Source organism: Entelurus aequoreus, linkage group LG13 (assembly GCF_033978785.1).
Source record: "Entelurus aequoreus isolate RoL-2023_Sb linkage group LG13, RoL_Eaeq_v1.1, whole genome shotgun sequence".
Taxonomy (NCBI): Eukaryota; Metazoa; Chordata; class Actinopteri; order Syngnathiformes; family Syngnathidae; genus Entelurus; species Entelurus aequoreus.
In genome coordinates this window covers 35,691,965-35,716,720 of record NC_084743.1, presented here as the reverse complement: position 1 = coordinate 35,716,720, position 24,756 = coordinate 35,691,965, and the positions used below count along the sequence as shown (strand labels likewise).

General features: G+C 38.5%; 1 protein-coding gene across 1 annotated transcript in view; it reads left to right on the top strand.

The window, feature by feature from the left end:
* The first annotated feature begins 1,534 nt into the window (after positions 1–1,534).
* Positions 1,535–24,756, top strand: part of LOC133663358 (CLIP-associating protein 1-like) — a 47,085-nt gene continuing 23,863 nt past the window's right edge. Inside the window, exons 1-12 of the mRNA XM_062067774.1 lie at positions 1,535–3,726; positions 5,737–5,840; positions 6,013–6,036; positions 9,278–9,522; positions 10,903–10,966; positions 11,182–11,345; positions 11,420–11,498; positions 11,560–11,703; positions 12,871–12,966; positions 20,367–20,516; positions 20,621–20,727; positions 21,983–22,108. Of these exons, the coding sequence (XP_061923758.1) occupies positions 5,787–5,840; positions 6,013–6,036; positions 9,278–9,522; positions 10,903–10,966; positions 11,182–11,345; positions 11,420–11,498; positions 11,560–11,703; positions 12,871–12,966; positions 20,367–20,516; positions 20,621–20,727; positions 21,983–22,108 (1,253 nt within the window). The 5' untranslated portion in view covers positions 1,535–3,726; positions 5,737–5,786. The remainder of the gene's footprint in view (positions 3,727–5,736; positions 5,841–6,012; positions 6,037–9,277; positions 9,523–10,902; positions 10,967–11,181; positions 11,346–11,419; positions 11,499–11,559; positions 11,704–12,870; positions 12,967–20,366; positions 20,517–20,620; positions 20,728–21,982; positions 22,109–24,756) is intronic.

The following is a 24,756-nucleotide window of genomic DNA, read 5'->3' as shown; positions in this document are numbered from 1 at the left end:
TGCAAGTGACGTCAAGGCCACATTAGGGCCTTTGTGCGTTTACACTGGAGTCTGATAAAGATCATATTTTACTTGCAGTGTTAACAGTCAGTTGGAAATAGTCCGATTTGGGCCACTATGGCACTCTGACCAAAACATTTGCATTTGTGTACAAATATTGGGCTCTTTTCCTAAGCAAATTGTAATTATGCGAGTGAGTAATCATGATTTATCCAAATTCCAAAATGTGAATAATTCGATTAAAAAAATAAAAATCCTTTGACAGCCTTAGTTATTGGTGATGTAAGGGGAAAGGTGTTTAAACCAGTATATATATATAAAAAAAAGAATATTACATTGATGGATTCCATCATCCAGCTATATGGGCGGTATAGCTCGGTTGGTAGAGTGGCCGTGCCAGCAACTTGAGGGTTCCAGGTTAGATCCCTGCTTCTGCCATCCAAGCCACTGCCGTTGTGTCCTTGGGCAAGACACTTTACCCACCTTCTCCCAGTGCCACCCACACTGGTTTAAATGTAACTTAGATATTGGGTTTCACTATGTAAAAGCGCTTTGAGTCACTAGAGAAAAGCGCTATATAAATATAATTCACTTCACATCATTAATTGAAAAAAAAAACAATTACATAAATAGATGATACATTATTTATCATCTTACATGTACAAAATGTATCACAGGATAACGCTTTAACTGAAAACTGAACTGCCTCATGTTAGCAGTGCCAGCAGGAGGACTAATCAGACCACCACAGAAACCTGTTTGTTTTACATTTTGTCTAAAATGCTCTTCTCTTACTCTTGTCTCCGGTCTCCGCCCCTCTAACATGGATGCTCACTGACAAGTCCATCTAACTGTGTTGTCCTCGCAGCCAGGCTGTGTGCTAAAAACGCTATTCTGCCTGCTGCTCTTCCCTACTGCACGCTAGCCCGGAGCCGCATTCCCCGTCCCAGCATGAGTCAAGGTTGCAGTCGCGATACTAGTCGCGAGAGCAGCCGCGACACCAGCCCTGCCCGGGGCTTCACTCCTCTGGGTGAGTACCTGAGTGTGTCATCCTGACATGACATGACATGATATGACATGAGGACATGCTGCTTCAGCCCACCTCGTCCCAAAAAGTCCTCACATTGACGTCAAATACTATTCAAGACAAGTTCATGTACACTCATCATGAAAACCCAGTTTATTAGAAAAAAATACAAAACTATGAAGTATATGGCATCATAAGACAAAAAACAATACACAACACAGAAATCTAGAGACTTACATAACAATAAAGTCTAAGTGTCCATAATAGTAGATATGACTTTGAACTAGGGATGGGTACCTTTCAAATTGGAATTGATACCAAATACCTGAGAATCGATACCGGTACTGAATGCAGTCAAATTTCCGAACTATTGTGTGTGTTCATGTGTTAATAAATGCTAATTGTTTCAGAATAAAATCAATTTAAAAAAATGTTACATTCAAGAGTGAGCTGATAATAAATGTGCCATCCAGTTGATATGTCTTGCTTTTATTACACTTCTGAGTATCATTTGCAAGTGTTATATAGTATACTTTGCATACAGTTGCTATTTCAAGACATAAGATGGCAGTAGTGTACAGACTACAGTGTATTGCCGTAGTCAGGAAGTAGTAATTGCCATTAGGTTGAGTGTGCCAGTTTTTCCTTTTGTTGACTTCAACAAAGTGGTTATACTGTAAATATTACACACCAGATGTTTGATTAAATCTGCATCTTATTTGGCGAGCAAGTAACCTTGTTTTAATTTTTGTGCCTTTTGTTCTAAAACCATAGATCCCAGTAAGCGGGCTGGTCATTAATGTCTATTATATCTATTGCTCATTCATATCTACAAAGCTGTCGCACTGTGTGGATATTATTTTCTCTTCTGACTTATTAATCTACTAGCTAATTGAATCTTCTTAGCTGGTTACTCTCTGCTGTTTTGTAGAATGTATTATAGAAGGCATTTATTCTTTACTCGTTTCACTACTTCACATGTATGCTAGCCTTGCAGTTAGCATGGCTTTTCCTCCCTTTGTGTGTATCCGCGCTGGATCTGCGTTACTTTATTTAACATATTTAAATAATAGATATTTGGACATTTGTCCATCAATTCATTATCGTCCACGTCCCAATCATGGTGCATCTAAGAATCGATCATTCTCCCCCACCCCTGTAATATATATTATGGACACATCTAAATAATTTATACTTGCATACACTTTTTTTGAACTGATGATCTTAGCGTCTGCATTTGTTGAGAAATGTTTTCTACAGTCCCTAAAAATCTACAATCCCCCTTTTTGTTTGGGCTTTGCCATTGTTCTTTGTATTGGTCCATTTCATTAAATAACTCTAAACGGCAAAAAGAAAGTACCAGTTTCAGTCCGACATGATCACTAACTTGGCAGCGGATTAACATCTAAATGTCCTCCAATAAGTACACATGGTTGGTATTTTCTTGTATTTTAGTCAGGTCATTTACAAAAAGGTAAACATGGGAAGCTAAACATACGTGTATATGATAAATGTCCTTAATTGGGAGTCTAAAACAGCATTTTTGTTAATATAAACTAGTATCAAATAGATAAGGTTGCATATTACTTACACATACAAAATCTCCAAGGCAGAACCATATTAGATAAGTATCCAGTAACAAAAGTGTCCTCGTAATTCAACTTTCTGCGTCATGACTCATGAGCTTAACTTTATTAATTATTGTGGCCACTAGATAACGCCAAAAACAATTACCAATCCACTTCATCCTAAAAGTTAAGTTAAAGTACCAATGATTGTCACACACACACTAGGTGTGGCGGAATTGTTCTCTGCATTTGATCCATCACCCTTGATCACCCCCTGGGAGGTGAGGGGAGCAGTGAGCAGCAGCGGTGGCCGCGCCCGGGAATCATTTTAGGTGACTTAACCCCCAATTCCAACCCTTGATGCTGAGTGCCAAGCAGGGAGGTAATGAGTCCCATTTTTATAGTCTTTGGTATGACTCGGCCGGGGTTTGAACAGCGTAAGTCAGTTACAGACGGTTAATAATAAATAGGTTGGTGTTTTTCATACCTACCATTGTTCTGTTTTTGACAAATTTCCCTTTTCCAAACTTTACTAACATTCCACACTACTAAGTAATAAAATGATGTATGGATCTTGCTGATATCGTATCAGATCAATAACGGTATCGGCCAATACGCAAGTCTCCAATATCGGTATTGTATCATAAGTAAAAAAAAAAAGAAGTTATCGTTAGTATCGGGTTAATGTGTATTCCTAAACATATTTGTCTTGCTTTTCATGTTATTTACTCACTTTTTGCAAATGTCCCGTGTCCAATTATGCAAATGTGTTGATTACGCCACTATATCAAAAGATTTACACATTGACTTGTTTTCAAATATGAATGCATTAATCATAAATAATGTAACATATTTGTAATATCACATGTTTCACATCAATTACTTTTATAAATAACATCACTTATGTATTCTATGTGTTATATCCACCATTATTTGACTTGACATAGATTCTTATGGGTTAAGATAATTTGCTAAAATGAAAAGAAATATGGAAAGCATAAAGTAAATGTGTAAGACATTAAAAAAAGTGTGTGTGATAATAATGGGGCGTGGATGTTGGACGTCTTGCAGCCTCTCGACGTCACTCCCGTTCAACCAGTGCTCTCACAGCCAACCCCAATGGCCAGTCAGGTGACCTGCATGATGTCATACCTGCCTCGCATTCATCTTGTGTCTGTTGTACCTGCATGCTTCCACAATTGTTCTGATCATTAGAAATGCATCTTGTGTGTTCTTTATTAGTCTTTTGACTTGCTTACATAGTTTATTCACAATATGTTATTGTTTGAATATTCTGGTAAATATGCAACATTCTCCATTTTTGTTGGTCTTCACACGCCGATCAGTTCTTTCCATTTAAAGCATATTGATCTTGTTTTCCTCTTCGGTGCTTTGTTGGCGCTCCCTTGGTAAATCAGTGTAGATGCTTGCTTTTCCTTATCATTTTGCACGACACCTTTGTTAAATGTGTCATTTAAAAAAAAAAAGGGGTTTGGGGAATTGTAATTCACATCTATTACACAGGGCAGGTCAAAAGTACAGTAAGTATTTAAACAAGCAGACAAGGTGGATAAAATTGTGGGACTTGTTTTTTGTTTTGTTTTTTAGTTTAGGAGCACAGTTCTGCTAGAAAAAGAAATACAGGTGGTCCTCATGTTACGACATTTCACGGTTACTATTAAGACCCTCCCTTTAGGATGGAAGAGTCCACGTAGATTATTTAATTTTAAGGCTGTCTAAAATAATGAGAGGTGACAAAAATTAAAAAATAACAATTTATACGATAACAAAAGAATAAGTACAAACAATAGCAATACAGATGACGGAGAGCAGGAGAGAGGACCGAGCCATCTTAAATCTGTAGTAATCTCTAAAATGGTCGCTCTCTACATATGCTTTTGTCCAACTTGCAGCTCCGCCGTGGCCGAGATCAAAACCGAAAAGTAACTTTCTCCTTTCGTCTCATTCCTGGTTGGTCGTCTTCTGGAATTAAAATGAGATATAATGTGTGTGTGTATTTGCAAAGGTAGAAAACACAAGGCACATTTATTGTTATGTCCTTGAACATAATATACTGCATATGAGGTGAAATCTCATGTACAGGTCATGCTGCCCCAAGGTTAGAAAATATTGTCCTAAAATTACATTAGCTCTTGTAACAAAAGAGAAGTCGTTATACGCGGACAGCGAATTATTACGTAATCATGCATACCTGCACTGAGGGAAGACGACATCACTTTTACAATTTTTAGAAATGTTCAGGGTTTTATGCTGACAATTTCCATACCATTCATCTGTGAATGAGATCGACCGATGCCAATCAAATGTATTAACCTAAATTTTTTGCAATGGAGGTTACAATTATTAGCAATGGGGAGCAGCCCCACATGTATTGAACATACACAATTAGCGGCCAGCTGCCTCTTGCTAGCCGAGGTACAAAAAATAAATAAGGTATCAGCCAGATGTGATTTAAAATTGTAAGCAGCATTAAGAGGCATTAATCCGCCCTAGCCAAACAGATACTTTTATTATGAAAATCAGCCAACAGTAATCAGTGACTGATCGATTGGTGCGTCCCTTCCTTTTTGCCCTTCATGGTGTCTCCCAAGCGTGAGCCATTCTCTTTTGATGGCAGTGCATCAAACAAAGCACAAGTGAAGTGAAAATAAACATAAAATGTTGACAACCTGTATCTGTTCCTATAAAAATTGACAGTGAAAACTAAGAAGCTATTGCATATGTGCCAATTGATCCATCAAATATCGTTGCGATGTAATTGATACCACCAGCGTTGGCTTAGACCACATGACAGCATAGAATGTTCACCTCACTAAACACCATTGCCCTTCTTTTATATATTCATGAGGAAAAAACTCTCACAGTGGAGCAATTAAAAGCATCTCAAAAGCGTTAACTAAAATTGAGATGTAAATTTGTGTCGCAAAGGTTTGAGAGGTTTCTAGCATTTACCTGATTCAACTATGTCATTGTGATAAGTCAAGTGTATGTTTTAAGTCTATATCTACTTTTGGCCCACCCTGTATATGAGTGACTATTCATGTTTTTTTTTACAATCAGGTAAGTCGTCATGTACTCATGTCACATATGTCATTTTATTTACGTGTTTTTTGTACATAGATCGCTATGGGTTGATCCACCAAGCTAGAATCTCAGCATCAGTAAATGCAATGAGGGTCCTTAACACTGGAACTGAGGTGGAGGCCGCAGTTGCTGATGCTCTGGTGAGTACAAATACGTGATTTTACTGCTAACCGACATAATACAAAACATACTTCAGTGATAATAACGTTAGAGTCAGATCTTACATCCTCTTCTGCTTTGTCAGGACTGTGGTTTGTTATTCTGTTCCAATTTAAACCTTTTTTCTCTCTTCTTCATTGTTGACATTTTCAGCTGTTAGGAGACTCCAGGAATAAGGTAGTTGTTGGATGACAGTGTGCAGTGGTACCTTCGTTTTTGTTAGTAATACTGCACGTTCCAAAAGTTCAGGCAAAACCCAAATCTTACGGAAACTGATGCAGTTTGTTCCGTAAGAAGTCACGCTAATCCAATTAATCTGTTCCAGACACTCAAAGATATGAAGACTTTATAGAGAATAATTATAGTTTTACATGCAGAAAATAATCTGAAATACATATAAAAGATGAATGAAAAATATAAATTAACATGTCTTTCACCTTTACTTAAACACCCTTGTTGGCGAAGACGCCGATGAGCGGATCATTTTTTGGAGGAATGTTCAAGGAAAATTAAGTAGGGCGTACAAAAACAATGTACCACTGTATCTGCAATTCCACATTTGCATCATACTACACAATTAAGCTTAGAAACATTTACTACCGTACCGCTTTTTTTGTAAGGCTCTGTAATGCTTGTTTGCTTCCATGTACTGTTTGTGTCTGTGCTCCATTGCCTTAATGTTCTACATTTTGTCCCATTCACATCTTACTGCTGTTAACTTCTTATTTTTACTATTTTATAGCTTAAAATGTGCTCGTTTGTTTGAATGTTTCCCTGCTGTATTGTGTTTGTAGTCAGATCCTGCTTATCCACCCGTGCTCCTAAACCTTTTTTGCAACTTTGAGTTGTTCACAAAAGGTTTGCAAAGCAGACAAACACTATCTAGACAAAAAAAAAGTGTGTACAGTGCCTCTGCGCTGTGCACACATTTACTTTATCCACATTTTGTTATTCTAAAATGGAATTCATCCAAATTTGTCTTCAAAATTCTACACACAAAATACCCAAAATGACAATGTGAAAAGGTTTTTTTGTTTTTTTAAATTTTGCAAATGTATTAAAAAAATCAAATGGGCAGTTTTGCCTATTGGTCTTTGCAGCTCTTAAGCTCTATCAGATTGGATGGCAAGTTCCATCCTTCCATCCATCCATTTTCTACCGCTTGTCCTGTTCGGGGTCGCGGCGGGCGCAAGTTCTTAATTTATAATATCTTTGTACATTGCTGCATTTATCTTAGTCTAGTCAGGTAGGTGACCAGGAACCCGATGGTCACTGTGTTAGATCTACAGCATTTCTTTGTGGCGAGAGGAGAACCTCTTTCAATAGAGATTGAAAGAGGAAGTTAAATCAAATTTTTCGGTGTAATAATTTATGTTAAAATTAACTGGAAATCTCATATGAAAAATATAAAACATGAGGTGGCAAGAAATACATCAATAATGAAAAAATTGTATTGAACAAAAAAATCACTCCATATTCTCTACTGCTTGCTCGTGTCAACACATCTGAGTTATTGTGCAGAAATATGGGGAAATAACTACAAAAGTATGATTCAGTTACTAATTGTTGTACAAAAGAGGTCAGTTTGAATAATACATAATGTCAGATATCGAGAACATTCAAACCCTTTATTAATTGAATCAAAATGACTGAAATTTAACTATATAGTAAATTTGCAAACTGCCAAAATTATGCACAAAGCAAACTGTAACCTGTTACCCAAGAACATACAACAATTATTCTCAACAAAAGAGGAGAATACAACCTCAGAGAAAAATGTAACTTAAAATACTTGTATGCACGTACAACACTTAAAACCTTTAGTATATCAGTATGTGGAATTAAATTATGGAATAGATCAAGTAAAGAAATCAAACAGTGTACTGATATGATCCAGTTTAAGAAACTGTTGAAACTCAAAATGTTTACAAAGAACAAGATCTATGATAAACACTTTGAATTTATTGATAATCTTACTCATCTCACTATATGAAATACAAATTACTTCACTATTTATTGTTTATTTTTATAAAATTTTTAATGGAGTATATCGGGAACAAATTGAGACCAGGAAGTGAACCTAGTGGTTAAAGTGTCCACCATGAGATCGGTAGGTTGTGAGTTCAAACCCCGGCCGAGTCATACCAAAGACTATACAAATGGGACCCCTTACCTCCCTGCTTGGCACTCAGCATCAAGGGTTGGAATTGAGGGTTAAATCACCAAAATGATTCCCGGGCGCGGCGCCGCTGCTGCCCACTGCTGCCCACTGCTGCCCACTGCTCACCTCATCTCCCAGGGCGTGATCAAAGGGATGGGTCAAATGTAGAGGACACATTTCACAACACCTAGTGTGTGTGTGACAATCGTTGGTACTTTAACTTTAACTTTAAAAGTGGTGCAATTGCTATGTAATGGAAAAGAGGTATGATTAAATGAGCTCTGCTTCTCCCTACTCCTTTTCATACATGTTGAAAAGAGAAAGTTGAAATTGTGATGTATCATGTTCTAATTGAATGCATGATCAAAATAAACTCACACTATAAACCTTCCAGAAGGACAACCATCTCTGCAGCAATCCACCTATCATGCTTATATGGTATAGTGGTCAAACGGAAGCCTTTCCTTAGTAAAAAAAAGTTTGCCAAAATGTACCTGAAAGACTCAGACCATGATAAATGTTATTATCTGGTCTGGTGAGACGAGGATCACACTTTTTTGTGTGAATGCCACGCATCATGTTTGAAGGAAACCAGGCATAGCTCATCACCAGGCCATCACCATCCCTACAGTGACGCATGGTGTTTGGAGCATCATGCTGTGGGGATGTTTTTCAGTGATAGGAACTGGGAGACTAGTCAGGATAGAGGTTAAAGGTGAATGCAGCAATGTACAGAGACATCCTCAATCAAAACCATCGCTTCTCATACGACCTGATAGAGCTTAAGAGGTGATGCAAATAGGAATGGGTGAAACTGCCCAAAGATGGGTGTGCCAAGCTTGTGGCATCGTATTCAAAAATACTTGAGGGTGTAATTTCTGCCAAAGATGCATCAACAAAGTATTGAGCAAATGATGTGAATACTTATGTAAATGTAATTTTTGTTATTGTTAATACATTTGCAAAATTGTTTTAAAAAGAACTTCTTACATCGTCATCATTGAGTATTATGTGTAGAATCTTGAGGAAAAAAGTAGTAGTAAGGCTGTAACATAACAAAATGTGGAAAAAATAACCCGCTGTGCATACTTTCCAGATGCACTGTAGCAATAAACCTATAGTAGAAAAAGCACTGCTTCAAAGAATTGTTGGTTGTGATTGGCATTGTATAAAAACTTAAATTACATTAACTCAAGTTGTTGGTGGGAGAAACAATGTACAGAGTCATATTCAACATCTCCTTTTATTGACCTGCAGAGGAAGCCAATGAGGCGGCGGTACGAATCACCAGGAATATACTCTGATGATGACGCCAACAGCGACGCATCCAGTGCCTGCTCAGAGCGCTCGTATGGCTCAAGAAACGGCGTCATCCCACATTACCTTCGCCAGACTGAGGACGTGGCGGAGGTTCTTAACCACTGTGCCAGTTCCAATTGGTCCGAACGGAAGGAGGGTCTTTTGGGACTTCAGAATCTGCTCAAGGGTCAAAGGATATTGAGGTGGGCTTGGAAGGGTCCGTTTTCATGATTAACACCAGAAGTTTTCTTGTAAATAAACATCAATACTCCATAATTTTTTGGGGTGTCTCGATATGATACCGATGTTGGAGCCCTGAGTATTGACCGATATTGATCTGATATGACATCAGCAGGAATCATATACAGTGCAACCTTGATTTACAAACTTAATTGGTTCTTGAACAGGGTTCGTAAATCGAAAAGTTTGTTATGCGAAGCAGAGGTCCCCGTAAGAAACAATGTAAATATGAAGAATGGGTTCCAGCCTCGACAAAAGTCCATATTCTTGTGAAAGTTTGTACACTTTGAACACAAAATAAAGTGCTATACAGTACTGTATATCAAACATAACAAGAGGCTGATGGATCAACTTTCTATTTATTAATAAGCCTAAAAACCCAAGCTGCACTGTCGGCTATGCGCTGCTATGGCAACACGTGCACACACACAGAAGCCACTATGGTGCCCTCACAAAATCACAATACTCCTTTAACAACCATATTGCTACAACAATTAACATTAAAAAAAAATAAAACAACCACACGGAGCTGGGCGTGTGCTCTTTTGCTTCTATAAGAGAGGTACAATACCTGTTGTCTTTTCCTCCCTGTGAAGTCTGCTATGGCATCATTTTTCAGAAAAGTATGTTCTCTTCCCTATTAACATTTTCTGTAATGCGGAGCCTGTTTGTCAATTCTTCATCCTACTTGCGAGCGGGTTTAATGTACAGTACTCCTCACAAATATATATATTTTTTTAACTCTACAGGTATTCCTTCCTTTTTCCCACGCTGGTCTGTTGACTTTTTGGGACTTGTATTGCTATCAAAATGGACAAAACTTGTCAAAAAGGGAAAAATCACACAAAAGGCACACACGCTGAAGCGTTGAGACGTGATGACGAAGTCTCCTGTGCAGAAAATGAGTGGAAGGCCCCGTGTCTAATAAAATGACTCGCCCTGCGTTTTGTCTGACTGAATGAAGTGTTCAAACACAGAGACATGGTGCACACACGGATGTATAATTAGCTCAATCTATATGTTAGTGAATCGAAAAGTTTGTAAATAGAGGGGTTGGTAAATTGAGGTTCCACTGTATACATGTATTGTTTTGTTATGTGGAATGTTAGAAAAGCCAAGTGAAATTTGTCAAACAATGATCTATTTATTAACTACCTGTAATGGACTAATGCTGTCTTGAAGTTAAGGATGGATTGGTATGGCCCTTTAGACAATGTACAGTCTTTGATTAACATGACATATAGCGTCAAATACTTATTTTCCCCACCGTATACAATCCCTTAAATAGGAGAAAATACAATCTTATTTTTGACAATGTTTTTTTTGTGTTTTGTGTCATGTAGTCGAGTGGAGCTGAAGAGACTTTGTGAAATTTTCACAAGAATGTTTGCGGATCCACACAGCAAGGTAACAAATTATAAATTACATTACGAATGTGTGTTGCTACTAATTTTAAAGGTCATGTAATTAATTCATGTAATGTAATAAAATGTCTCTTGTTGCATGGGCTGCTGTGCTGTGGATTTGCTAACAGAGAGTAAGTGTCTGCACTATTATAAACAGGAATATTCTGTTCCGTGTAATCAATATTGTGCCATGCGTTCCTCCACACCATGTTTCAGGTGTTCAGCATGTTCCTGGAGACTCTTGTGGATTTCATCACGGTGCACCGGGAGGACCTGCAGGACTGGCTGTTTGTCCTGCTCACCCAGCTGCTGAAAAAGATGGGTGCAGACCTGCTTGGTTCAGTCCAGGCCAAAGTCCAAAAAGCTTTGGACATCACAAGGTCCTAATACAGTATAATACTCATCTTCATCTTATAGAAGTGCACATTTGACTTCAATGCTTTTCATTTTTCAGAGAGTCTTTCCCGTTTGACCAGCAGTTTAATATTTTAATGAGGTTCATTGTGGATCAGACACAGACCCCAAACCTGAAGGTATTGTAAAAAGACATATTTGATGCTCTTCGTGGAGCTACCGATAATGATGTCTCTGTAGGTGAAGGTGGCCATTTTGAAGTACATTGAGTCTTTGGCGCGGCAAATGGACCCGACAGACTTTGTCAACTCCAGCGAGACTCGCCTGGCCGTGTCTCGCATTATCACCTGGACCACCGAACCCAAAAGCTCTGATGTCAGGAAGGTAAGTCTGCGCTCTATGGACATAATGGTGTCACAACACTGACCACTATTCATTTGTCGGTATTTCATATTCAGGATTGGAGCAAAATCGATGTTTCCCTTGGTTTACAGCTTTGGAGGCGGGTTTTAACTATAATCTACACAAACACGAGCATAAGCATGTGCGCAACATAGCTGACTGTAATGTGATCTCTACTTTACATTTGGGGTGCACACTTGTACAGTGTGTGCGTGTATGTGCACGTGTGTGCGAATTGGGGTGATAAAGTTTTTACAGCGCTTCCCATGATTATTTATTTTTGGCGGCCCGCCATGGATACAATTGAATCACCGCAAATAGTTGCTCATTAACACATTATAATGGGACTGTCTGTGGAAGTTCATATGTACAGTATTTGTAAGCATTTGTTTTTGCTCACTTAGGGTTTCTAATAGCATCTATGCAAATTAGACGACGGTGTCGTGCACATGAATAGCGTGTGTGTAAATTGGGTTGATAATTGAAATGTTAATACAGAATTTCCCATACATTAATTTGTACGCACATGTGTTATGGCCAGTTATGCAAATTAGACGACGCGTCATGTGCATACGCGCAGCGTATCCAACTGTAATGTAATTGTTCTGTTTGCATTCGGTGTGCACATGTACAGCGTGTGGGTAGGGGCGGACGAGGGGATGGGGGGCATAGGCTGATGATCAATTCACCGAAAATTCACACACGCACACATTATATTATTGCATTTTGATCACTCACGATGAGGTGGCGACATGTCTAGGGTGTACCCCGCCTTCCGCCCGAATGCAGCTGAGATAGGCTCCAGCACCTCCCGTGACCCCGAAAGGGACAAGCGGTATGGATGAAAATGGATGGATGGATGGACCTTTAGTTGTATTTGGAGTTCACGTGTTCAAGTGCATGACTCGCAAAATAATACACAAACTCTCATTAATGTGATTGCTCCTCCGCACATACTGAGAGCAGTGGGGTGTCGTTGGCGCGGGGAACACATAAAATATTCTGCATTTTATACAGTGGCTGTGTGCGTTTTTAAATATGGAGGGAAGATGATGTACGCTGCATTGCCTTCATGAAGCATTGCTACAATATTAGTAATATTACAGTGTCTTTCTGTAACGCCCATTCTGCCTTGCCACTGTTCCCCAGACCTTAAATAAGTGGGTGAGTGAGGAACTAGATGGCGGGGTCAGTACTGCAGCTCTACTGTCCATTGAGGGCAACCTGGATGAAAGGTGTAAGCAGGTAGACAAATGCCTCGCCTGCCGTGTGCCTAACCACCATCTTCAACACTGCGTGAAACTGTATGATGCTCTACCTTTATATACGTCTATACAGGGCGTCCCAAAAGTCTGGACATACAATTACTGTAATTGTATTACAATAATTATATAATTATCATCGTAATTCATTAATGAATAGCAAATTAACATGATAATAGTAACATACATTATTCATTAATAGATTGGATATAAAAATAATATATGTATTTATATATATATATATATACATACATGTATGTGTATATACTGTATATGTATATGTGTGTGTGTATGGATACATAAACACAAATATATATACATATATATTTATACAAATATATTGTAAATATGTATTTTTAAATAACTGTATAATACATGCATTTTAGCATGTGTCCAGATTTTAGGTACACCCTTGTATGTAAAAAAACCAACTCAAAACAAAACAAAAAAAAACGCCGTGAGACTTGCTGTGCATTGTTGACTAACCAAACGTGTGTTTTGATGCCACAAGGAATGAAACGATGAGAAAGGCTTGCCTCTCTTCATTAACCTCCAGAGCTTGAGGCCAAGTCAGGTTTATTTGCACAGCACTGCATGGATGTGGTTATGTTAGTACCAACTAACTGCATTGTTCTGTTTGTCTCTTCCACATTAACAATTCTATTCATTAACATATCTGCAACAAATACACAGTAATTTTAAAGGATGACAACAGTTTGTTAGATGATGCTGGTTGACTTACTGTTTGATTTTTGGTTTTATTCTCCATGTTGGGGAACTTCTAGTAGTTTCAGCCATGTTCATATGTACTATGTCGTCAAAACTGTGCCAAAATGTGTGCGTGTGTGCAGAGAGGCCAGTGGAAAAAATATTGAGCAATTAATACTAGATATTGTTGTATAAACAGTAAACAAGTTATTTTATTTTGGTCTGTTTTTTTCACCCAAGTCGATATTATACTGTACTTTGTGCTTGTCACTCCACGACTTCTTCAGGAAGACCTGATCTGTCCACGCACGCGCGGAGCCTATGTCACTTCCGTCAACTGTTACCCTGGTTTTCATTTTTTGTAATCTTTCTTTCAATAACAGTGTCAAATAAGAAAATTACATGCAAAACAAAACAAGTGTTTTTCAGAAATAAAGTATTTATTTTTAAACCGTACGGATCTGTTTCGAAACCTGAATCATGTGTTCAGCAGCCTTGAAATTGATTTTTTCTTTTACTTCATTATTTACATCAAATACATCAATTCACATTACTGACAAATCAATCAATCAATCAATCAATGTTTATTTATATAGCCCTAAATCACAAGTGTCTCAAAGGGCTGTACAAGCCACAACGACATCCTCGGTACAGAGCCCACATACGGGCAAGGAAAACTCACCCCAGTGGGACGTCAATGTGAATGACTATGAGAAACCTTGGAGAGGACCGCATATGTGGGTAACCCCCCCCCCCTCCTCCCTCTAGGGGATAAAACATGTATTTTTTGTTAGGCTGCAGATATAGATTTAAGTTACATTAAGTGCCCTGTTTAAAAAATTTAATAAATAAATAAACTTTTTTTTTTTTAAATTACGTGATGGGAGTCAGTGGTGCCCCTGTGCGTCATTCATTGTAATGACAGAAGAGTGAAAGTGGTTGATGTTGTTGAAACAGGGCCCAAAATCCACTCGTGCTGTGTTTCTCTTGCACGAACAGTCTGTGTGTGTGCAGAGAGGTTTTTATTTGCCAAAAATGTAACTTAAAACATTGGCATGAACGTACAACACTTAAAACCTTTAGCCTATTACCTTTGTGCACGAGAATGTCTACAACTTGTGGATGACAGAGCAGACATCAGACTATAAAACACAAAACAACAATAGACAGCCTTTGGTGGTGTTTGCTTTACAAACTATTAGGGATATAACAATATCAAAATCTCCCGGTACAATTTGTCATGGTATTAAGGCCACGGTACAATATTATTGCGGTATTGTAAGAAAAAATGAATAAAGGCTTGGTAAAAAAAACAACAACAACCATAGTGTGTAAAATTAAGTGGCAGGAAGGTTACGGTTAAACACACTTACTGTAATTGAACACGCACCTGCTGTAATCATATTAATTTTTACAGTATTTTTAAAGGAAAACTGCACTTTTTGTAATTTTGCCTATTGTTAACAATCATGAGTGACAGAAACACAAATGTCTTATTTTTTTTTAAACGATTTTAAAGATGCTTGAAAGATGCGGCTAATGGGAGTCACTCTTGTAGCCCTCAGAGCCCTTTAAAACAACTTCAAAACTCCCTAGCAACGTTTATATACACACTGCAAGTATATATATATAATGTAGTAACAGACACCTTCATAACAATATGTAATATGTTTTATATACACACTGCAAGTATATTTATAATGTAGTAACAGACACATTCATAACAATATGTCATATGTTTTATATACCCACTGCAAGTACATATGTAATGTAGTAATAGACACTTTCATAACAGTATGTAATATGTACAATATACACACTGCAATTATATATATATATTTTGTAGTAACAGACACCTTCATAACAATATGTAATATGTTTTATATTCACACTGCAAGTATATATATATATATATATATATATATATATATATATATATATATATATATATATATATATATATATATATATATATATATATATATATATATATATATATATACAGGTAAAAGCCAGTAAATTAGAATATTTTGAAAAACTTGATTTATTTCAGTAATTGCATTCAAAAGGTGTAACTTGTACATTATATTTATTCATTGCACACAGACTGATGCATTCAAATGTTTATTTCATTTAATTTTGATGATTTGAAGTGGCAACAAATGAAAATCCAAAATTCCGTGTGTCACAAAATTAGAATATTACTTAAGGCTAATACAAAAAAGGGATTTTTAGAAATGTTGGCCAACTGAAAAATATGAGCATGTACAATACTCAATACTTGGTTGGAGCTCCTTTTGCCTCAATTACTGCGTTAATGCGGCGTGGCATGGAGTCGATGAGTTTCTGGCACTGCTCAGGTGTTATGAGAGCCCAGGTTGCTCTGATAGTGGCCTTCAACTCTTCTGCGTTTTTGGGTCTGGCATTCTGCATCTTCCTTTTCACAATACCCCACAGATTTTCTATGGGGCTAAGGTCAGGGGAGTTGGCGGGCCAATTTAGAACAGAAATACCATGGTCCGTAAACCAGGCACGGGTAGATTTTGCGCTGTGTGCAGGCGCCAAGTCCTGTTGGAACTTGAAATCTCCATCTCCATAGAGCAGGTCAGCAGCAGGAAGCATGAAGTGCTCTAAAACTTGCTGGTAGACGGCTGCGTTGACCCTGGATCTCAGGAAACAGAGTGGACCGACACCAGCAGATGACATGGCACCCCAAACCATCACTGATGGTGGAAACTTTACACTAGACTTCAGGCAACGTGGATCCTGTGCCTCTCCTGTCTTCCTCCAGACTCTGGGACCTCGATTTCCAAAGGAAATGCAAAATTTGCTTTCGTCAGAAAACATGACTTTGGACCACTCAGCAGCAGTCCAGCTCTTTTTTCCAGGGTCAACGCAGCAGTCTACCAGCAAGTGCTGCTGACCTGCTCTATGGAGATGGAGATTTCAAGTTCCAACAGGACTTGGCGCCTGCACACAGCGCAAAATCTACCCGTGCCTGGTTTACGGACCATGGTATTTCTGTTCTAAATTGGCCCGCCAACTCCCCTGACCTTAGCCCCATAGAAAATCTGTGGGGTATTGTGAAAAGGAAGATGCAGAATGCCAGACCCAAAAACGCAGAAGAGTTGAAGGCCACTATCAGAGCAACCTGGGCTCTCATAACACCTGAGCAGTGCCAGAAACTCATCGACTCCATGCCACGCCGCATTAACGCAGTAATTGAGGCAAAAGGAGCTCCAACCAAGTATTGAGTATTGTACATGCTCATATTTTTCATTTTCATACTTTTCAGTTGGCCAACATTTCTAAAAATCCCTTTTTTGTATTAGCCTTAAGTAATATTCTAATTTTGTGACACACGGAATTTTGGATTTTCATTTGTTGCCACTTCAAATCATCAAAATTAAATGAAATAAACATTTGAATGCATCAGTCTGTGTGCAATGAATAAATATAATGTACAAGTTACACCTTTTGAATGCAATTACTGAAATAAATCAAGTTTTTCAAAATATTCTAATTTACTGGATTTTACCTGTATATATATATATATATAATGTAGTAACAGACACCTTCATAACAATATGTAATATGTACAATTTACACACTGCAAGTATACCTATAATGTAGTAACAGACACCTTCATAACAATATGTAATATGTATTATATACACACTGCAAGTATATATATAATGTAGTAACAGACACCTTCATAACAATATGTAATGTGTTTTATATACACATGGCAAGTATATATTTCATGTAGTAACAGACACCTTCATAACAATCTGTAATATGTACAATATACACACTGCAAGTGTATATATAATGTAGTAACAGACACCTTCATAACAAAATGTAATATGTACAATTTACACACTGCAAGTATACCTATAATGTAGTAAAAGACACCTTCATAACAATATGTACAAACCCCGTTTCCACATGAGTTGGGAAATTGTGTTAGATGTAAATATGAACGGAATACAATGATTTGCAAATCCTTTTCAACCCATATTCAATTGAATGCACTACAAAGACAAGATATTTGATGTTCAAACTCATAAACTTTATTTTTTTTTTGCAAATAATAATTAACTTAGAATTTCATGGCTGCAACACGTGCCAAAGTAGTTGGGAAAGGGCATGTTCACCACTGTGTTACATCACCTTTTCTTTTAACAACACTCAATAAACGATTGGGAACTGAGGAAGCTAATTGGTGAAGCTTTAAAATTGGAATTCTTTCCCATTCTTGTTTTATGTAGAGCTTCAGTCGTTCAATAGTCCGGGGTCTCCGCGGTCGTATTTTACGCTTCATAATGCGCCACACATTTTCGATGGGAGACAGGTCTGGACTGCAGGCCGGCCAGGAAAGTACCCACACTCATTTTTTACAAAGCCACGCTGTTGTAACACGTGCTGAATGTGGCTTGGCATTGTCTTGCTGAAATAAGCATGGGCGTCCATGAAAAAGACGACGCTTAGATGGCAGCATATGTTGTTCCAAAACCTGTATGTACCTTTCAGCATTAATGGCGCCTTCACAGATGTGTAAGTTACCTATGCCTTGGGCACTAATGCACCCCCTGGCTTTTGAACTTTGCGTCGATAACAGTCTGGATGGTTCGCTCCCCTTTGGTCCGGATGACACGATGTCGAATATTTCCAAAAACAATTTTGAATGTGGACTCGTCAGACCACAGAACACTTTTCCACTTTGCATAAGTCTATCTTAGATGATCTCGGGCCCAGAGAAGCCGGCGGCATTTCTGGATGTTGTTGATAAATGGCTTTCGCTTTGCATAGTAGAGCTTTAACTTGCACTTACAGATGTAGCGACAAACTGTATTTAGTGACAGTGGTTTTCTGAAGTGTTCCTGAGCCCATGTGGTGATATCCTTTAGAGATTGATGTCGGTTTTTGATACAGTGCCGTCTGAGGGATCGAAGGTCACGGTCATTCAATGTTGGTTTCCGGCCATGCCACTTATGTGGAGTGATTTCTCCAGATTCTCTCAACCTTTTGATGATATTATGGACCGTAGATGTTGAAATCCCTAAATTTCTTGCAATTGCACTTTGAGAAACGTTGTTCTTAAACTGTTTGACTATTTGCTCACGCAGTTGTGGACAAAGGGGTGTACCTTGCCCCATCCTTTCTTGTGAAAGACTGAGCATTTTTTGGGAAGCTGTTTTTATACCCAATCATGGCACCCACCTGTTCCCAAATAGCCTGCACACCTGTGGGATGTTCCAAATAAGTGTTTGATGAGCATTCCTCAACTTTATCAGTATTTATTGCCACCTTTCCCAACTTCTTTGTCACGTGTTGCTGGCATCACATTCTAAAGTTAATGATGATTTGCAAAAAAAAAAAGATTATCAGTTTGCACATCATAAATGTTGTCTTTGTAGCATATTCAACTGGATATGGGTTGAAAATGATTTGCAAATCATTGTATTCCGTTTATATTTACATCCAACACAATTTCCCAACTCATATGGAAACGGGGTTTGTAATATGTATTATATACACACTGCAAGTATATATATAATGTAGTAACAGACACCTTCATAACAATATGTAATGTGTTTTATATACACACTGCAAGCATATATTTCATGTAGTAACAGACACCTTCAAAACAATATGTAATATGTACAATATACACACTGCAAGTACATATATAATGTATTAACAGACACCTGCATAACAATATGTAATATGTACAATATACACACTGCAAGTTTATATATAATGTAGTCACAGACACCTTCATAACAATATCTAATATGTTCAATATTTACCGTATTTTGATCATTTTAATCATTTCCAGCATAGCAGCGCACATCTGACTTCTGGCAACATATACAGAAATGTGTTCTTACTTCCTAATCAAACACGAGTGTGTTTTCTAATCATTGCAAACTTGGTAACAGACAACAAAGGCTATTTTTGGACAAATGAGGATTCACAACCTTATACTTTTGAAGCTAAATATTCTTCTGCTTATAGAAGCCAGCACGAAGGAAGAGTGAGACTATTTGTATTGTTTACTCGTCTCCAGCATAAATAATTTCTAACTGGGACAGTTAAAACATTTTTTTCATGTAAAGGCTGAGATATCATGATTAGTCTTTTCCTTGCAGTAATACATGTGTACTTTGTTGTGCCGAATAAAGCCTATTCTGCATATTTTTGTGCGCCATTTTGGTAAGATGCTTTTCTCAGTCTTTTTGTTCATTATATATTTATCAAATAATTTTTTTTTGTCAGCAAAAATTGCAAATTTGCCTTTTTCACACAATGTTATTGCAACAAACACCTAAATAAAAGCTGCTCTTCCCTCTGCCATTTTTGGGAAGAACTGTTGCAAAATCAGGTCTCTGCAAAAATGCCCACGAGATTCTGGGGGGACTGATATATTACTGTCAATCTTCAAAAACATTTAATTTATGATGCAAATAAAGATTTTATTTTCAAAATGGCGCCGCTGTAGTGGCTGCTGGTTGCAGGGGCTCTGTGCTCTTGTATTTGTTTTCATGTATTTTTTACCTTTTGGATCAGGCCCCTTTGGAACTGCGCAACAAGGGTAACTCCTCATGAGTAACTCCTTATAAGGTGATTCCTCGTTGAAAGTGTTTTCTAAAAACTGGTCCTTGCCTTCAGGCTGCCCAGGTGGTGCTGATTGCCTTGTTTGAGCTCAACACACCAGAGTTTACCATGCTGCTGGGAGCCCTGCCCAAGACCTTCCAGGACGGTGCCACCAAATTACTGCACAACCACCTAAAGAACTCGAGTAACGGCAGCAGCAGCGTTGTAAGTTACTGTAGAGGGTTAAATATATACTAACTTAATATACTAATATAATACTACACTAGTTCCCCTTTAAGAACACTGGAAATGTTCTTTTTGTCTTTTAGGGGTCTCCAAGTAACACGATTGGTCGCACGCCACCTCGCCATATGCCGAGTAGAAGCAGCCCACTCACCTCTCCAACTAACTGCTCACATGGAGGACTTTCGCCAAGGTAACCAACCGCCGTCAGTCATCTGATGTGTGAATGAGCGACACAGATGCAGCTTCATTGTAACAAGAATATGTGAAGCTTCTCCTAGTTTTCAGTTTGAGAGTGTTCTTACACTTTAAGCAGCGGGGTCCTACCTGTTTCCAGCCAGGATCACATTCTCTAAGATTAAAAATATGGCGCTCACTTTGATACTTTTTTGTACTTTAGAGATGCTACAAGCATTTAAATGTACGTTAAGATATGCTAAGCTAACTGAACAAAACAGCTTTGCGTTATAGGTAATTAGTAGGTAAATGATGCGTCAGTGAGTGTAAGGCACGCTTATTTGCTGTATCGATACTGCACTGATACTATTAGTGTTTCATAATGTTAACTATAACAATGTTGTGTTGATGTGTAGTCTATGTATTAGTGATGGGTCTAACTAACGATACTGACAAAGTGATACTGCGTCCCTGGATGCCTTGATGTCTGTGTCAATTTAAGAAAAAAAAACAGTACTGATACAACTGATGTCATCTGACTGTGGAGTGCCGAACTGTTTCATTGATCTGAATGGAACTAAGAGAAAGGAAACATTTCGACATGTGGGATCATTTTGTTTCCTAAAGCAGTGGTCTCCAACCTTTTTGTAACTGCGGACTGGTCAACGCTTGAAGATTTGTCCCACGGACCGGGGGGGGTGGGGGGGTGTATTTATTTATTTTTTAATATATATATATTTTGTCATAAACAAATACAATCATGTGTGCTTACGGAGTATATCCCTGCAGACTGTATTGATCTATATTGATGTATAATTTAGGAACCAGAAATATATTAATTACAGAAAGAAACAACCCTTTTGTGCAAATTAGTGTAAATGGGGGAGGGAGTTTTTTGGGTTGGTGCACTAATTGTAAGTGTATCTTGTGTTTTTTATGTTGATTTAATAAAAATAAAAAATTAGATTAACCAATCGAACCACGGACCGGTACCTGGCCGCGGCCCGGTTGTTGGGGACCACTGTCCTAAAGTATCAGAGCAATATCAATGCAGGTAGTGAATGTGCTGTACACTCACTTAGGCGTCATTTACTTATCACTAGTATCTAGTGTAGTATTACACAAGTTACCTACAATGTGTTCATGTGTACACTTCAGTGGTTTCTCTTTCTTCCCTCTTTGTCTTGTCTTGCGCTGTCCTCTTTTTGTTCCATCCTTCATTCTCTCGCCTGTCTGTCCGTCCTTCCCTCCCGGCCGCGCTGTGCCAACAGTCGGTTATGGGGTTGGGGTGTCGACGGACTGGCAAAGCAACCCCCCGCCCTTACTCCTCTTCCTCCGCCTAACTCCAACCCTGCTGCTCCTTCTTTCAGGGTCCTGCGTAGAGCTCCCTCACCCAGGTAATTATGTGGGATGAGCTTGAAATATGCATTTTTACTACAATTTAAGACCAAGTCCTAATGAAATGCATTTTTACTACAATTTAAGACAGACCTGGGCATTCTGCGGCCCGTGGGCCGCATCCGGCCCTTTGTACGTCCCTGTCCGTCCCGCGTGAGGCCAATTATAAATTACAAAATACATTTTAAAAAGTATCTATTTCGAGTGTGCAATACAACGGTGCTGCTTTTGTTTTGAAAAGCGTTATTTTATTTGTATTACTTCCGTGCGGACGTATGCTCGTGCGCGCAGCGGCAATCACAAATACAAAATACATTTTAAAAAAACATCTTTGTCGTGCGTGCAATACAACTGTGCTGCTTTTATTTTGAAAAGTGTTATATGTGCGTATGTCCTGTGAGGGAAGGCGCACAGCGACAAGTGATGCCCGGTTATCCCCGAGACGCTAAAAAGAGAAAAGTTGATGACGAATGGCGTGTTTTAAAAAAGACATGGACTGCCAAGTAAAGGTAAAGCAGTGTGCTTATTTGTGGTACACACGTTGCTGTCTTTAAAGAATATAGTGTAACGACCTGCTGAAGTAGATGTTGTCTTCTTGAGTTGCGTAAATGAGAAGTGAGGAGACGTGCGTGTGGAAGGAACGAGATATGTTGAGCTGTGTTAGTATAGCTTGCTCAATAAAAGTTTAAAAAGTGCGTCAGACTTCGTGTGCACTTCTTCTGGACGCTACAATTGGTGTCAGAAGTAAAACTTTGCGCATACTGCACTGTTTGTGTGCTACGTCATCGGGAGGTACGTGCCACGTGAGGAGCTCGCCGCAAAGAGAGAGAGAGAGAGAGAGAGACAGCGTTTACAGGTGCAGCCACGCTGCTTGCCACGGGGGGAATTCCGCCCTCAATGAAGACTCCCAGGTTTGATGGCAAGGCGAACTGGGAGGCATTTCATCCCACTTGTGACATCAATTGTAGCGTCCAGAAGAAGTGCACACCAAGTCTGACGCTCTTGTTAAACTTTTATTGAGCAACCTATACTAATACAGCTCAACTTATCTCGTTCTTTCCAAAAGGAAAACCAATCCTCACTCCTCATTTCCGCAACAGCAACGCTTCTTCCTTCTTCGCCAATCACCTTACAGGCGTGCTACGTTCACAACAAAGAGGATGCAGGATGAAGTGACAGAAATTGAAATTTTTGTATTGTAATATACATCAGGAAGTGTTGTGTAAGAAAGTGTTAAAAATAAAACCATCAAAAGCCATCTGCTTTTGTATAAAGATAAGTTAGGTTAAATGAAAATATTATTATTATCTATCTTACGGTATATCAAAAATATTTTGAGCAAAATTTAATTGAAATATTGTCGGTGTGGCCCTCCAGCAGTGCTCGGGTTGCTCATGCGGCCCCCGGTAAAAATTAATTGCCCACCCCTGATTTAAGACCAAGTTCTAATGAAATACATTTTTACTACAATTTAAAGGGACCTTTTATGCGAAACTAATGTTTTTACCCAATGGTACCTGTTTTTGTCTAGTTGTAATCTGTGTAAGTCCCAAAAATTAAAAAACAAACCAAAAAGCCATCAAAACCATGGCAGAGAGATATATAAAACAGTGTTGCCTTCCTAATTACTTTATACTTTTTGTCCCATTTAAGATTAAAGATTAAAGTAGATGTGGTGAAATTTGTCCTCTGCATTTGTCCCATCCCCTTGGGGAGCAGTGGGCAGCAGCGGCGCTACGCCCGGGAATCATTTTGGTGATTTAACCCCCAACTCCAACCCTTTGTTGCTGAGTGCTTTGTGACGTTATTCCTATTTGTGACGTTTTTCCCATTGGTGACGTCAGTGGATCTCTCAATATATATGGTAAAGTTGTACCCAAAGGGCTTTGAGCGTGTCCGCTAGTGTAGTCCAACGGTGTAGTCAAAAGGTTCCTTCATTTTCTCTACCTTTTTGTTGTGTGCACATGCATCCTCCGCTTTTGCCACTTTTTAATACAAAGTAGCATATCATTCTTAAATGTATGTGTCAGTAGACACCATATGGAAGCTTTTAACACAACATGGCTGACGGGGATAAATGCAGTCAAAGTGGAGGCACGTAATTAAGGGCGCCCACAAAATGGCACATGTTGATGACAGTCAGAAAGCGACGTAAAGATGGTCTGTAAAACAATCTGTGTAAACTTTTGACCAAAGTACTACCATTACATGTTATGTACACCACAAGGAAGTGTTTAAATGTAGAAAAATATTAGAATAATACCCCCTTAAAGGCCTACTGAAACCCACTACTACCGACCACGCAGTCTGATAGTTTATATATCAATGATGAAATCTTAACATTGCAACACATGCCAATACGGCCGGGTTAGATTAGTAAAGTGCAATTTTAAATTTCCCACGAAATATCCTGCTGAAAACGTCTCGGTATGATGACGTTTGCGCGTGACGTCACGTATTGTACCGGACATTTTGGGTCACCATTGTGGCCAGCTATTAAGTCGTCTGTTTTCATCGCAAAATTCCACAGTATTCTGGTCATCTGTGTTGGTGAATCTTTTGCAATTTGTTTAATGAACAATGAAGACAGCAAAGAAGAAAGCTGTAGGTGGGAAGCGGTGTATTAGCGGCCGGCTGCAGCAACACA